Source organism: Furipterus horrens, unplaced genomic scaffold (genome assembly GCF_987537825.1).
Source record: "Furipterus horrens unplaced genomic scaffold, mFurHor1.1.pri manual_scaffold_9, whole genome shotgun sequence".
Taxonomy (NCBI): domain Eukaryota; kingdom Metazoa; phylum Chordata; class Mammalia; order Chiroptera; family Furipteridae; genus Furipterus; species Furipterus horrens.
Window position 1 is genome coordinate 95664084 of NW_028327179.1, and position 16924 is coordinate 95681007.

Consider the following 16924-nt stretch of genomic DNA (forward strand, 5'->3'; position numbering starts at 1 on the left):
CCTGCCTTCTCTCTTCCAGGTTCTACCAGGACCCAGCTACTTGGGATGTGCACGAGCAGTTCTTATGGGGGCCGGGGCTCCTCATCACGCCGGTTTTACATGAAGTATGTTTATAATCTAAGCAGTGGGGTGAGACATCACACTTGTCCTCGGGGCTCGAGAGCTGAATAAACTGCAGCTTGTGTGTCTTGGGCTGCGTTTAAATATAAACATGAATATAGAGGAGAGAAAGCTTAGGGAAGCTTGGAAATTAGAAAAACAGTAACTCCTGGTCCCACCGCCTCACCAAGCAAAACATTTCCGTTTTGCAAGGTGACGTTAATGCCCGTGTCCTTAAGCATGGCCTCGGCAAGGGCCTTGGGCTGGCCATCTGCCCATGTTTCTCTCTGACCCAAGAGGATGTGATATTGGGGTTAACAGGACAGAAGAGGTGGGGAGAGGAGCAGGGAGGGAGGGAGGAGAGCTACTGCAGGGTCCGTGGTGTGACTTGGGGCAGGTGTGAGTGAGGAAAAGTGGGGGTGAGAGGGGCGGGATCAGGAGTGTGCTGATGACCTTGGAAACGTGAAAGATTCCCAATGTACTCATGTCAGAGGCCTTGGAACTGACGTGTTTGCCACACCGTATCGTGGCAGGTCCAGCCACCCAGCCAGTGGCCCTACTGGAGGGCCCTCCCTCTCAGTCTCCTCCCACCCGTCCGATTACCCCAGTAACTCAGCAAACGAACTTCCTCTGCTTCTCTTAGACAGTCCAGGAGCCTGAAAGCAAAATAATTTCTGGTACGGCTCGACCTCTCTGAGCGTCTGTGTTTTTACTGGCAGCAGGGAAGGACTGTTAGGGGAGCACGTGGATCCCCACGTGGAGGGAGGTGCAAAGGGGTACGCTAACGCCGCTCATCACTGTTGTTCCCCTAGGGTGTGGACCAAGTGAAGGCGTACATACCAGATGCCACCTGGTACGACTACGAGACAGTAAGTGAAGGGGCGCACTTGGCCCAGAGACCTGCCTCTAGCAGAGAACTGTTCTAAGGCGGCAGCAGTGGGGGAGCTTGGGGGAGGGCCATAATGCAAGGTCTGACCTCTAGCTGACTGTGGGTACTTTTCCATGGGGGAGGCCGTTCCAAAGGTACGATGGAATAATTTGAATAACTGGGGTAGGTTGACGGGAACTTTCATTATGTCAGCCTCACCGTTGTGCTGCGATCAGGACCAGAAATTGAACTTCGCTGTGATAGCCTAGAGAATCACAACACGGTGTCATAGCAGGGAATAAGAGGGGGTGGAATCTCAGCTTTGCTGTCTACTTACTACCTATATGCCTTGGACAAGTCCCTTCACTGTGGGGGGAGGTCTGGTTTTCTCTTATTTAAAGTGAGATAGCTAAACGGGAAGATTTCCAAGGTCCCTTCTAGCCCAAACAGCCAATGATCTGATCTGCTTTCCTTTGTGGGTTAGGGAGTAGCCATCGAATGGAGGAAGCAGTTGGTACAGATGACACTCCCCCCTGACAGGATAGGACTTCACCTCCGAGGGGGCTACATATTTCCCACCCAGCAGCCAGACACTAACACAGAGGCCAGGTAAGCTCCTTACTCTTCTAAGGTGTGACTGCTCTCGTACTCCAAGAGGTGGGGCATTGTGGGAAAGGCTAATATAGGGACTGAACGTGGGTAAACTCAGAGAAAACATCTGCAGTCAGGGGTTCTCCTCCCCCACCTTCCAAGGTTGACCCAGAATTGGCATCTTAGAATTCACTTAGCAGGGGGTAAACGTTGCCTCTGTTCCTTTATATCTCCATAGTCTTTCATTTATGGATTGAATCAAATTACAAGAAGGGTCAACTGATTGTGCATGAGGATTGTTTTTTTTTAATGGACAAAAATTGTCCTCCGGGAGATTCCCTTAGACAGAAGAGAATGCAAGTTAAGTAGGAGATAAAGTCAACATAGCTTCAAGGTCAAGAGTCAGAGAGTTTGGGGTAAAGCCCCAATTCTGCAACATACCAGATATGTTACGATGGCAGCTTACTCTCTGTATCTCTGCTTATTATTTGTAAACTGAGGATGATGATTGTTTGACTTTTAGAGTTATTCTAAGGATTTAATGGAGTAATACCAAGGATTTAATGTATATAAGACCCTTAGAAGAGTTCCTGACACATGGTAAGCACCTGATAGTGCTAATTTAATTGCTAGTGTTATCACAGATTCAGTTCTCAGCAGGAACCATTTCCTTTGACGATTCTTCCTATGCTCACTTCCTACTGACCTCTGCCGTCCACCCACTCCCAGCTCCCACATTTCCGTACAAGGTCATTATCTACTCAGTTTCCAGAACAGACTCTGAGATGATCTGTCCGACGGGCATGAAGGGGGCTGATATAACATAGTTCTGTCTCTTCTTCATTCTCTGAAACTGAGACTGGCTCTTTCACAGTCGGAAGAATTCCCTGGGACTCCTTATCGCCTTGGACTACAAGCGAGAAGCGAAGGGGGAGATGTACTGGGATGACGGCCTGTCTGCAGGTAGATTGCTAGTCATCACGGCGCTGCTCCGTGAGATCGGTCATTGCAGGCTGCCCGGGACAGCCCTGGTGCTGCTCTCCTCCGTGCTTACTTCTGTAGCTTAGAATCAATTTATTTCGAGGTTTGGCTGGCCTAGCACAAGGCATTAAAATAGACTTCAGGGGGTCAGCAGGTCTGTTATTGACTCTATCCAAGCAACAGCTATTATGGGAATTAATTATTCTCTCCTCTGGGTAACGTTATTAATACCTAATAATACATTTTTCTAGTAGTTGTGCAAAATGCTCTGTTGGTTACTATTGAGGGGAAGTATCTAATTTGCGTGGCGTGATTATGTACAAATCCTGCCTTGCACAAAATTAGCATTGGTTAATATTTATTGGGCATTTAGTATTGATTACACTGTTTGCAGGGGATGCAAAGATAAGTAAAACGTAGACATGCACCTGAGGAACCCTTGATGCGGCAGGATAGCTACATTGTGGGCGTGGGTCACTCTAATGGGAGCCGAATGTTTTAAATGCCAGCAAAATAGTACTTCATGGGGCCACGGGAAGTCGAAGGATGGAGTGGTGACTGGGGGCCAGGAAGCCTCGATGGAGGCGTGACAAAACCGGGTAAACTGTGGCTAAGAAGGAGCGGGTGGCAACAGTATTCCCACCGAAGAGAAGCCCCTCTTCTTCCCATATAACGGGGACTCCTCTCTCTCTTTCAGATGCTGTCACTCAGAAGAATTACATTCTCTATGAGTTTTCAGTCGCCTCTGTAAGTACTGGTTTGGAGGAACATACAGGGTACATGCTCTTCCGTGACCGCTTTTGAGTTTGGGGTTTGCCACAGAAGCTTAGTCGTGGGGCAGGGCCCTGCTCCAGTGGTCCCAGAAAGGGTGAATGATGAATGAAAGTCTGTATCCCGTGTTAGAGATATGTCTGTAAGCCTTCAGTGTGAGTTTGGGGAGCAGCTCCTTTGGTTTCGTTTTTGTTCTTTTTTTTCCTGGAAAAAATTCATTGACTCTGAGTTTTACGTGGTGAGTCCTGGCCTCCAAGATGTGCCCTTGTTTGGCGAGGGGTGCAGGTGTGTGTGCCATGCGTGGAGTGGGTGGGGGCTGGTCAGTGAGCACTGCCTGTTTGAAGTCCTTCTATAAGGACCTCTCTTCCCAGCCCTTAACCTTGGCCTTGGGCCCAGGTACGAGGTGGTGGTTTGAGGGGCTGAGAGATACAGAGCATAGCTTGCATCGTCTGCATTTCCCACGGGGACTAAGAGGAAGAAAGGCAGTTAGTTGGGCAGAGGGTGGGAGAATGCTCACCTGGTTTTCTTAGACGTCTGATTGTGTAGGGGCAGAGGTTCCTTTTATGGGGCTCTTTCTCCCTTATTTCTTTTCTTTAAGTTTATATTGTTTTTTCAATTATACTTTTTATTTTGAGGTGCCTATAGAGCCCCGTGTAGTTGTAAGAGATAATACAGAGAGATCTCTTTTACTCTTCACCCAGCTTCCGCCAATGGTAGCATCTTATAAAACCATAGCACAATTTTGCAACAAGGATATTGACATCAGTGCTCTCAAGATATAGAACGTTTCCATCGCCATAGAGATCCCCCACCTTGCCCTTTAAAAAAAAGTATTTATGTACTTATTTGTTTGTTTATTTATTTATTTTTATTTTTAGAGAGAGAGGAAAGGAGAAAGAGAGAGAGAGAGAGAGAAACATCACTGTGTGGTTGCCTCTCACTCGTGCCCCCAACTGGGGACCTGACGTGCAACCTACTCATGTGCCCTGACTGGGAATTGAACCAGCGACACTTTGGTTCACAAGCAGACGCTCAATCCACTGAGCCACAGCAGCCAGGGCCATATTGCCCTTTCAGAGTCAGGCCTACTTGCTCCTCCCTCTCCCCCTTTCTTAGCCCCTGGCAACCTCTGTTCTGTCTGCCATTTCTACAATTTTGTCCTTTCAAGATTCTTATCTAGATGGAATCCTACAACACATAGCCTTGGAGATGGGGCTTTTTTCACTCAATGTAATTCCTCAATATTCATGCACCTTGTTGTGTATCCACAGTTCTTTTCATTGGTGAGTAGCTTTCCAAAACATAGATGTCCAGCTTTTGTTTAACTGTTCACTTACTGCAGAGCATCTGGGCTGCTTCTATCAGGGGCTATTGCGAATAAAGCTGCTGTGAACGTTTCGGACAGCTTTTTGTGCGAACATAGGCTTTCCTTTCTCTGCAATAAATGCCTGGCAGTGCCCATGCTGGGTTCTACAGTAAGTGCATGTTTAGTTTTATAAGAAAGTGGCAAACGCTTTCAGGGTGGTGGATCCATTTTTCATGCACACCACCAATATATGTGTGATCCAGTTTCTGTGCATCATAGCCAGCACCTGATGTCATGATTTTTAAATTTTATTTTAGCGATTCTCATAAGGCTGTAGTGCTATCTCACTGTGGTTTCAATTCGGACCTCTCTAATGCCTAAGATGTTGACCATCTTTTCATGGGCCTATTTGCCATTTGTATATTCTCTTGGGTAAAATGTCTATCCAGTTCTTTGGCCCGTTTTCTAACTGGATTGTTTGCCTCATTTTTCTGTTCAGTTTTGAGAGATTCTTTAAAATATTCTGGAAACCATTCTGTTGTTGGATTTATTGTTTGTAAATATTTTCTATCAGTCTGTAGACATAGCTTTTCATCATCTTAAGAAGGTCTTTCACAGAGTAAACAGTTTTAAATTTCTTGGGTCTGGTTTATCTTTTTTTTCTTTTGTGGATCATGCTTTTTGGTGGCCAGTGTAAGAACTCTTCCTAGCCCTAGAGCTTGAATATTTTCTCCTATTTTTACCCCCAAAATGTATAGTTTGACCTTTTTACACTTAAGTCCATGATCTATTTTGAGTTATACAATTATACAATGTATATAATTTTTATATTAGAAATGAAATTTAGGTTAAGGTTCAAGTTTTTTCCTATGTACATCCAGTTGCCCCCAGTACCATCTGTGCAAAGGCTATCCTTTTTTCACTGCTTTGCAGAAATTGGTCATCTTTTGGGTGTGCCTCGTCTTTTTATTTAGTATTTTATTTTTTAAAGATTGCATTTATTTATTTTTTAGAGAGAGGGGAAGGGAGGGAGAAAGAAGGGGGGAGAAACATTGCGTGAGAGAGAAACTTTGATCGGTTGTCTTTCACACTCCCCAATCAGGGACCTGGCCTACCACCCAGGCATGTGCCCTGACCAGGAATTGAACCAGTGACCTTGCACTTTGTGGAATGATGCTCAACCCAACTGAGCCACTCTGGTCAGGGCATGCCTCGTCTTTTCAAACATCCAAGTGGTCCCTTTTTTTCTTTAGTCTTTGACTCCACCTTCTCTGTGGTAGCTCAACTTGGTCACATTTGAACTATGGGTCCCCAAATAATTTATCTAATTTCTCTGGGCTTCAGTCTCCTCATCTGAAAAATGAAGATCATTATAGCTTCAACCTCAGAGTTTGCTGTGAGAATGGAATGAGATAATACATGGAAAATACTTAGCATGGTGCCTGGCACATCGTATGCATTTCGTATGCATTTATACAGTTTGCTCTTATCCACATTATCATTAAAATAAAAAGAAAACTTGTTTGGGCACTGTTTCGTGTGTATGTGTATGTGCCTGTCTATACTTTTGTGTGCCGTGGGTTTCCTGTGTATTTTTGTTTGCTTTGTTAATATCCATCTTATCTGCTTGAAAATTCCATGATGCAATGAACATATTTTCTGAGTAATAGAATCAATAAATAACCAGTGAACCAAAGCGAGCATGGAATATTTCTATAAGATCGAGGACCGTTAAGAGTCTGGGTTAACAAGTTCCCTGGGATAAGCATGCGGCACCATTTAGAACCTCAGAGAGAAAGGCCGTAATTTCGATCTCCGAGTGATGTTTGGGCGCAGTTAGAGTCTGAGGTACATGTTCTCTAAATGGACTTTTTCTTGTTCCCCAGAACCGTCTACGGGCAACTATGACAACTAAAAATTATACGAACCTTGACAACCTCACGTTTACCGACATCACAATCTTGGGCGTGGACAAGCCACCTGCTGATTTTTCTGTCTGTAGTAATGCTTCCCACTCCATTTTAAACTATAGCTACAGCGCATCAACGAAGGTGGGTGACCGTTCCGCCCTGCCGTCATGCGGGGCCCTTGCCGAAAGCCCTGGCCTGGGATTCTGACAGGCAGCTCTCCCTTGCTCGACTGAAGTTAGACGAGCACAGAGAAAACTGGCATGCTGGGAAATCTACCACACGCGGGCAGGGAGCGGGACATACATGTGCCTGCTAAACGCGGACCCCTGCACTTCGCGTCAATGGGACTCCGAAAAAAGTCCTTTGAGCAGGACCCTGAGAGAAGGCATTTCTTCTCTGAGAAAATTTAAAACTAGACATGCTGATCCCACATGTGATATAGTTTGATACATTATTCAAACTATATTATTTTTATTTTATTTTTTATTGATTTTAGAGCGAGAGTAAAGGGAGGAGAGACAGAAAAACAGACAGACATTGATTTATTGTTTTGCCAGTTTATTATTCCAATTATTTATACATTCATTGGTTGATTCTTGTATGTGCTCTGACCAGGGATTGAACCTGCAACCTTGGTGTATCGGGACGATGCTCTAACCAACTAAGCTAAATGGCCAAGGCTCAAACTATGATATATTATTTAATACATCAGCCTAGTTCTGGAGGGTATTTACCTATCTGCCCTCTCATTTAAGTTAAGGACTTTCTTTGAGACACAGTTGATATTCTTTCTTAGTGTTTTAAGCAATTTTTATATCATTAGAGAAAATGAAAGTTAAATAAAACAAAAGGGGTAGTTGGTTTTGTCCTTATTGAATGACTCTCTTACATGATAATCTCGGACAAAAGATTCCAGTTGTTAGTTTAGTATTTCAAGTGCTGGGAAATTCACAATTTCTCAGGCAGCCCCTTCTATTTAGACAACACATATAGCGAAGTACAGAAGCTTGGTTTCTAGAGTTAGGCTGAGTGGGATTCCAATCCTAGCTCTGCCATCCCTTAGCTGTGAGGCCTTGGGCAAAGCATTAAGCCTCTGTGACCCTCAGTTTTCTACTTTGCAAATTGGAGGCAGCCATACTTTCCGCAGTATGGGATGGCTGTAGCATTAATAGAGTGAATGCATAGAGTTATCACAGTGTGTCCGGCCCATATACACGCTCAATAAAACTTAGCTGTTGTTATAACTGTCCTCATGATCAGAAGGCAATCGCCTAACGATGCCAGCCCTGCCTGTGATCGCACTCCATTACATGATTGAAGGTCTTCCCATTCAGTGTTCTGCAGTGACTGCATGAGGTGAGAACGGTCAGGAATGACCCAGATGGATTTTCCCGACAGCAACGTCAAGAGCCCCAGAGGAGAAACAGTAATATCCCAGCTATCCCGTGGCCAAATGGGATTGCACGCGCAGCGAACTCCCCCAGCCCTGACTTCTGGACCAGCAGGGAAGGACATTATCCGGGTGTCTTTCCCTCTCCTCGTTTGTCACCATGGCCTCCTTTCTCTTTCCTAAGGTGGTAAAAATCACCGATCTCAAGGGACTGGTCCTCGGACAAGAATTCTGCATTGAGTGGAAACTTCAAGTCTACGACCTGGAGAAGTTCAACTGCTACCCGGACGAGCCCACCGCCTCCCAGGAGAAGTGTGAGCAGCGGGGGTGCCTTTGGGAGGTAAGGATGGGGAGCAGATTGTCCCAGGGAGCAGGAAGTTTGTAAAACCTGCCCTGTGAGGAATGAGGCACGCTTTCCGAACATGGCTGGGTTGAACGGGACTCATTCTTAAGAAAACAATATCGCACCGACAGACGTGTGCTTTTGTGAACTCTGAGTGACAGGTGTTCAGTGTTTACCTCACATAGCCTGAATCAGAAGAAACTCGCCGCTCTGGCTTTCTCTTTCCTCTAGCCACCTTATTTTAAACCCCACTTTTATTTTTACCATAACAATAATACATTGTGCATTGAGTAGTGTAAGTGATTTCCCCCCCCCCCCCCATCCATTAGAGTCCAGGCAAGAAGGTAAGGTATGAGTCTTCCTCTCCATTTGAAAAATAGAGAAAATGGAAGCCAGAGACAATAAGTGATTTCCTCAATGTCACAGTGGGGGTAACTATCCCATGGCAAAGTGGCATAGCTTTGGGAGGCTGGGAAGAGAATGTTCCTTGGGATTCCATCCAGTCTCCAGATCAAGTTTCCTGCTGACTCTCCATTGCTCACCTGTTATAGGAGGTGTGTGTGTGTGTGTGCTTTTGTTAAATGGATGTATTCATTTGCTAGAGCTGCCATAATGAAGATCCCCAAACTGGGTGATGGAAAACTACAAAAATATATCATCTCAGTGTTTAGAGAGCTACAAGTTCAAAATCAAAGTGTCAGCCGGGTGGGCTCCTTGCGAGGGCTGTGAGGGAGAATCCGTCCCATGTCTCTCTCCTAGTTTCTCATGGTTTCCTGGCAATCCGAGGTGTCCCTTGGTTTATAAAAACATCGTCTCAATCTCTGCCATCATTGCTACGTGGTGTTCTTTCCCTGGGTGCATGTCTGTCTCTGCGTCTAAATTTCCCTATTTAATAAGGACACCAGTCATATTGGATTACACCCACTCTAATGACCTCATTTAACTAGGTCATCTGCCAAGACCCTATATCCATCCAAATAAGGTACCAGGGGTTAGGACTGAACATCTTTTGGGGGGAATATAATTCAACCCATAATAACGGGCGTGGTGTTGGAGACAGTCCGTGTAACCCAACTTCTTTGGTACCTAGAGCCTCAGAGTGTGGTGTTACAAGCTGACCGAGAGAACTCCTCCTCTCGTTCCAGCACACAACTGTTCCCGGTGTGCCCTCCTGTTTCTACGACACGATCCCTAAATATGCGGCCAGTAACATTCAGTACTCGCCCACTGGCATCAGCATGGACCTGACCCATCTGACGGCCTCCGCGTCCCCAAGCACAGCGGCGCCACCACCGTCTCCATGGGACATGCCCCCTGGGCCCACGGCCGCCGCAGCCTCTGACCCCCTCTCTGCAGAGATCGGCTTCCTTAGGCTCAGCGTGACCTACCACACGGAAAGCATGCTGCAGTTCAAGGTAACCCCCGGGTTGCCGGCGCTGGTCCTCAATGGGGAACTCTTAAGGATGGAAGTCATTGCAACGTCTTTTAGTCCAGACCCCTTGTTTTAGAGATGAGGGCGCTGAGGCCCAGAGAGGTCAATGAAGGACAGGAAGTTAGGAGACAGCAGAGCCAAGCGGTGGCCTTGGGTCTCTAGGATTGTCAGTTTCCTGCAATGGTGAGTCCTCTACATCAGAAAGATCCTCAAAGAATCACTCCTTGGCCCCGAGAAAAATGTGTCTGCTCAGGTGAGCTCATATGAGTGGCATCCGCTCACTTCCAACATGACAGTTGCTTCAGCAGCAGTTGATGCTCCAACTTAACATGCATTGGAATCGCCTGCAGATCTTGTCCACACTCAGAGTGCTGGGCCTCATGCCCAGGGTTTCCTGCCCAAGAATCTGCATTTCTAACAAGTTCCCACATGAAGCTGATGCTGCACTTAACGGGGCCATGCTTGGAGAAGCACCACTCTGCTCACATAGAAATCACTGGGGGCCACGTATGTTTCCTAATAACCAGGTTTTTAAAAATGCATTTGAAAAAATTCAGGTGAAATTGCTTGGAATAGCATTTGATGTGACCACTGTGCTAAAATGTCTTCATTTCCTCGTGTAATCCAAGTACAATGATGGAGATACTTTAGAATCTTAGGATCATAGCGAGTCTTCAAAACCTGGTGTGTATTTTGCATTGGCAGTGAGCCTCAGGTCGGACTGGCACATTTCAAGAGCTTCATAGCCACACGTGGGTAGTGGGTACCACCCTGGGCAGCTTGCTCTAGAGCAGTGGTTCTCAACCCTCCTGATGCCGCAGCCCTTTAATACAGTTCCTCATGTTGTGGGGACCCCCAACCATAAAATCATTTTCGTTGCTACTTCATAACTGTAATTTTGCTATGGTTATGAATCATAATGTAAATATCTGATGTGCAGGATGTATTTTCATTGTTACAAATTGAACATAATTAAAGCATAGTGATTAATCACAAAGACAATATGTAATTATATATGTGTTTTCCGATGGTCTTAGACGACCCCTGTGAAAGGGTCGTTCGACCCCCAAAGGGCTCGCGACCCCCAGGTTGAGAACCGCTGCTCTAGACACTGCTTTTCACATTTTAATGTGGGAGGAACCACCCTAGGGATCTTGTGGAAATGACCATTCTGATTAAGAAAGTTTGGGGGTGGGGCCTGAGTGCCTGCCTTCCTAACAGTCTCCCAGATAATATTGCTGCTTTTGGTCTGAGAAACAATTTTGAGAAGCAAGGCTTTTGACAAAATGGGTCCTGAGCGTAATCTGTGGACTAATACTATTTTGAGGAAAAGGATGATCTCCCACGATGGTATGATGGTAACATGACCCAACCTTGCATGACACATTGCCCTCCTCTCATTTTGCCCACACAGCAGGCCTGGTCAGTGGGGGGGGCGTGAGTGGCAGGCACAAAGGAGCGATCTTAGGGATGGAAAGCTGAGCAACATCTGGAGGCTCAACTAGTAAGAATACTTCAGAGTTTATGTGAAAGCTCAGTTCTCTACTTGCCAACACACACACATGTTTACATACAGTCTTACACAGTTACATGCACATACCTGTTCACATGCTGCACTGAGAAACACATGCATGCATTCTATGAGATTCTATACCCTTGAATGACAAATTCTTTAGAGAAAATGCCCTCCCAGGCTTTGAATGGGCATCACTGAGGCATTTTTGCTGTTCAGGATTTGTGTTGGGCATAGTGCGTGGGCAGGCCTCACGTCTCGTTGCTTTGGGATAGCTGATGCATCTTGATGGGAACTGAATTGTGGGAGTGGGCCTGAGGGCCGTTAGGTTTGAGTTTCCATCAGAAAGTCTCCTTCTCTCTCCTTGTCAGATCTATGATCCCACTAATAAAAGGTACGAGGTCCCAGTGCCTCTGAACACCCCTCCCTCTCCTATTGGCTCTCCCGAAAATCGACTGTATGATGTCAGGATTCAAAGTAATCCTTTTGGGATCCGGATTCAACGAAAAAACTCTGCCACTGTGATGTAAGCACTATTTATTTGGTTCTAATTAGAGGGATTCTAGCATGGTTCTAATTAATGCAAGTGACAGGTTAACCTTAGAGACTGTGTGTGTGTTTGTTTTTCTAAACAGAGAAAATATCTATTTCCCCCCACTTCAATGGGGATTTCATTTTCTATTAGTCATTAACTCAACAAGGAAAATTAATCAATCAAGCATTTAAACAGACTAAGTGTTCACTTGATTTCATAAAAAGAAGAAGACACATTCTACTCATTGTTCTTATTAAGTAGAACAGAACACTATGTGCCTCATACAGAAACAACAGAAGAGTCAGGAGGGAGGGGCGAAGGTCACTGAGGAGAGAGAAATGGGATCTTAGAGTCTTTGCTTCCACAGACACTATAGTTACAGCCTTTTCACAATGTTAAGCATAAAAGGAATTGTCACCTCTCATCCCCTCCTGCCGCTGAATGGTCTGACCTGAAGGTCTGGGTACTGCCTGGGGCTGAAGCTCCCCATCCTAAGAGAAACTGTCACCTTTATGCACACACATGGACAGACTCTGGCTCTCTCTGATGACGTGTCTGACTTTTTGTCTGCGGACTTCTTTGGTAACAAGCACTTTGGCAATGAGAACAAGAACAGAGATGAGGGAGACTCAAGAGTCCCTAAATCAGAAAAGAAGCTGTCAGTTGTGCCCACCACAGAATAAAAATGCAAACACAGAAGCTTGGTAGTGAGTCATGGCCATTCTTAGGACCTGGGTCAGTTCACGGTATTGAAGCCTGGATCCAGGCGTGTGCTCACTCAGGAGGCTTTGGAGTCAGCTAGACATTTTAACCGTATTTGCTGTCTGCTCTGGCCTGTGCGCAGCTAAGCCTGAAGGTGTGCCTTTGTGTTGCAGTTGGGATTCTCAGCTCCCTGGCTTCACCTTCAACGACAGGTTCCTTTCCATTTCTACTCGCCTCCCCTCTCAGAACATCTATGGCTTTGGGGAAACTGAGCACACAACTTTCAGGAGGAACATTAGCTGGAACACGTGGGGAATGTTTGCTCGAGATGAGCCACCAGCGGTAAGCCCAGAAGAATAAGATTATCAATCAGTTTTTCTCTTTGTAAATGTATTTATTATTATTATTATTTTAATCCTCCCTTGAGGATATGTTTACTGATTTTAGAGAGGAGGAGAAGGAGGAGGCAGAGAGAGAGAGAGAAAGAGAGACATTGATGTGAGAGAGAAATAGCAATCGGTTGCCTCCTGTACACAATCTAACTGGGAAGAGAACCCACAACCTAGGTATGTGCCCTGACTGGGAATTGAACCCACAACTTTTTGGTGTATGGAAGGACGCTCCAACCAGCTGAGCCACTCAACCAGGGCACTCTGTATAAATTTATTTTAATTCATATATGGTACCCTATTCACCAACTTTAGCTTATGTTGATAAATTTTGCTCTCAAATGAAATAGGCCACATGTTATATAATGTTCTTCTGTTCATAAATGTCTTTTGGAATATATATATATATATAAACATATATATATATTCCATGTAGACTATGAATTTTATTTTATAAACTTTTATTTAATGTATTCTATGTGTCATGCACACATAGCATAAGACAGTCTTATTTAATAAGTCACTGTCTAATTTAACAGAACAGTCTTTGTTCTCCCAAGGCTTATAGGCTCCTGAGCAAGACGCAGATATAATGATAGCACTGTAGTCAGTGTGATGACAGAATTATGCAATAGTAAACAAGGAGGCCTGGAGGGTGATGGCACCTGACTGTTCACGTGGGGTGGAAGGGAGGGTCAAGGAAGGCTTCCTGAGGACATGACAGTGTGCTCAGTCCTCAGTGTTGAGCAGGAGGTGGCTGTTTGGGTTATGAGGTGGAAAGGATTTTTTGGATTTTCTCTTTTTGTTCCTCATCTACTTTCCTCATGACTCCCCCAGTACAAGAAGAATTCCTATGGCGTCCACCCCTACTACATGGCGCTGGAGGAGGACGGCAGTGCCCACGGAGTGCTTCTGCTCAACAGCAACGCCATGGGTAAGCCGAAGGCACCTGTCCTGGGTCCCCTTTATTGGAATCTGGAATATCAATAGAAATAGGAAATTCAGGGCCAAGGAGGGAAATGGGCACATAACCTGACCTTTCATTCATTCATTTATTCATTCGTGATTTATTAAGATCTCTAGTCCAGGTATCAGAAGTAAAGTTTTGACTAAACATGGTCCCTACTTTCGTATAACCTTTATTTTACTGTGACATTTCAATTTCAATTCCCTTTCACGGAACATTAGAAAATGTTGAGAGTGAGATTATGTTTGGGGTACCTGAAAATCCATCTCTGATTCCACTGCATGGAGAAGACTTTCTAGAGGAGCTGGCATAATGGTAGAAAGTGAAAATAGCAAATATTAGGACAGATTCCCTGTCTGGGTAACTTATAGTTCCTAGGATGCTCCTCCCCCGCTTTTTTTTTCCCAACAGAGGCAACATTCCAGCCCACTCCTGCCCTGACATACCGCACAACAGGAGGGATTTTGGACTTTTATGTGGTTTTGGGGCCAACCCCTGAGCTTGTTACCCAACAATACACAGAGGTCAGAGGTCATCCTATTCATTAACAAACCATCTAATGCTTATCGGGGACTGTCACATTCTTAGCATTGAGAAAGGTCAATTTGGGGGTGTCCCTACTACATTATCACTGTCTTTTCTGAGGGTAGGGTTTCAGCGTTAAGGAACTATTGAAGTGCATTGATATCCCGTATGTCTCTTATTTGCTAAAAATCAATAATAACCACTGAATTTTCAGGTTTTATAGAGCAGAAGCTCTAGAATATAGGGAGACTTTCCATCATTCTGTATCCCCATGGTTGTTCCACATTTATTTGACTTCCTTATTTTACTTGAATGAGGCCTCTTAGACCAGACAATACTCAGCAGAAGTGCTCACGTTCTTTCAAGCGTAAGGCAACTATCTTTCCTTCCCTAAGAAATCTACCTGGACCCATTTTTCTTTTTTATTCTAGTTGATTGGTCGGCCAGCAATGGTTCCGTACTGGGCCTTGGGATTCCAGCTGAGTCGCTATGGATACCAGAGTGATACTGAAATCTCCAATTTGTATGATGCAATGTTGGCAGCCCAGATTCCTTATGTATGACGCCCTCACCCAGCCTGTGGTTTAACTAGTTATGGGAATCCGTGACTTATTATAGATTGAAAATACCTTCATAGAAATTGCCGATGACTACTTCAGTACAAAGAGAATGCAGCTGTAGAGCCAGGCCTGTGTGGAAACATTGCTCTTTAAACTTATTTCATGCTACCCTTATAAATCAAGGGTTCGAAACTGAAGGGTATAAATCCTCCAGAAGTTAGCGGAGGTTATTGGATTGACTCCCTCTCGCCAGGAATATCCTGCAGTGGCCATAGTTGGTCCTAAGCCATGACTTTGGGGACTTCTAAATGAGAGTCATGTCAAGATTATGACAATCTTAGGAGATTGCTGTGACTGTTTTGGGAGAGGATGGATATAAAGTGACAATATGAAAGAAGGTAGTTAGAAGCAAGACTTTACTTTGACTTAAACACCAGCACCCATTTATGCATATCTTACAGGACACCCTAGCCCTAGATAAGCCCCCAGAAGTGCAGCCATTTGCTCTCAACGAGCAGAAGTGCACAAGTATCATGTTCCTTCTCTCTTTTAATGATCAGATTCTCATCACACATTTTCTGCCTCTGCTTTTAACTCACTTCCTGAGATTTGGAGTTAATGATTAGAAGATGAGAATAAAGTGTGACAATGGTCTCATCAAAGACAACTTGAAACATTCAGGCCCATTTTTTTTTATTTTAAAATACCATCTACTAGATACTTAGTAAACATTAGTTAGAAAATATAGGAAAATTAAAAGATGAAAGAAATCCATAGCTCTATCTCCCCAAGGCAACCAATGTTAACAATACGTTGGTACATTCTTTTCTGAGCTTTGGCTTATGCACATGCCTCTGCTCCAACCAACAAGTTTTACTTAGAGTCTTAAGACAATATGGGTGATGATCACCTTCAGGCTTAAGAGAAGCATCTCTTTTTTTTTTTTTTTTTTTCCAACAGAGTATTAACCACTGTAGCTATCATTCAACAATCCTGAACTGGGTACATTTCAGGTGCAGAAACCTAGGTTAGTTCATACTGTACTGAGGAAAGGGGAGGCAAGGTTCTCATCTCAAAGACCATCCAGACAAATGGGGATGGTGGAAATAGTATACTCATGTACATTTTAGAATGCTGTAAAATAATGTAGTTCTTAAGTGTGAATAAATTCCATCAGGCATACTGGAGGAGAAAAGAGAAAACAGATACACAACCTTCTGATTCTCAGTGGAGTCCTGCTTTCTACCCTTGGACATTTAACTCGCACTTTTTTTTTTTTGAAGACTCACTGAATTTGAAATTTGAAGAGTGAAAAGACATGAATTGAGGGAAGGAAGGGAGAGGGAATTCCAGTGGGGGAGGAGGGGGTAGAAGCAGAAGGAATGGGAACAGATGATCTGCAGGCAGGAATCAGGTAGCAATTTTAATCAGCCGAATTGAAAAGTCCGTCTGGTTGGAATAATGAGATAAATTCAGAAGGCCCTGGGCGGGGATCAGGAAGCAGCGCACTGCAGGCCTGGCAGAGCAGTTTGGTGCCCTGAGGGGTACTGCTGCGGGGCCCCAAACACCTTCCTCGCCTCTTCCTGTAGGATGTTCAACATGTAGACATAGATTACATGGACCGGAAGCTGGACTTCACCCTCAGCCCCAGCTTTCAAAACCTTGGTCCCCTGATGGAGCGAATGAAGCAAAATGGCATGCGATTCATCCTCATTCTGGTAGGTGCTTACAGAGAGTAGGTCTGATTTTCTGTTTCTGCGTCTCTAAGTTAAAACTAGTACCATCGAGGGAGATGATTTGGAGAGTACAGGACAACTTCCTGCAGGGCTATAATGACATTTTTAAGTTTGAAAAAATCAAACAAAGGAGAAAAAGAACAAATAAAGAGGGCTATTAAAAAATACTTACAATCTTTATTTTTCATGACCGAGTGGAATTTATTATTCCTCTTCCCTTGGCAGAGTTAGAAGAACTGTGGGCTAAAACACCAAATACACCCCAAAAAAGTCTTACTGTTTCAGACAATGCCTTGGAATAACTGT

At 44.6% G+C, this 16924-nt stretch overlaps 1 protein-coding gene across 1 annotated transcript in view; it reads left to right on the forward strand.

Annotated features, from left to right (window-relative positions):
* LOC150002246 (putative maltase-glucoamylase 2) overlaps positions 1-16924 on the forward strand; it is a 69980-nt gene that overhangs the window by 35982 nt on the left and 17074 nt on the right. Inside the window, exons 19-31 of the mRNA XM_090286907.1 lie at positions 20-104; positions 912-968; positions 1452-1576; positions 2433-2616; positions 8101-8256; positions 9405-9542; positions 9618-9674; positions 11576-11730; positions 12615-12783; positions 13668-13764; positions 14209-14321; positions 14754-14879; positions 16472-16600. Of these exons, the coding sequence (XP_090143033.1) occupies positions 20-104; positions 912-968; positions 1452-1576; positions 2433-2616; positions 8101-8256; positions 9405-9542; positions 9618-9674; positions 11576-11730; positions 12615-12783; positions 13668-13764; positions 14209-14321; positions 14754-14879; positions 16472-16600 (1591 nt within the window). The remainder of the gene's footprint in view (positions 1-19; positions 105-911; positions 969-1451; positions 1577-2432; positions 2617-8100; positions 8257-9404; positions 9543-9617; positions 9675-11575; positions 11731-12614; positions 12784-13667; positions 13765-14208; positions 14322-14753; positions 14880-16471; positions 16601-16924) is intronic.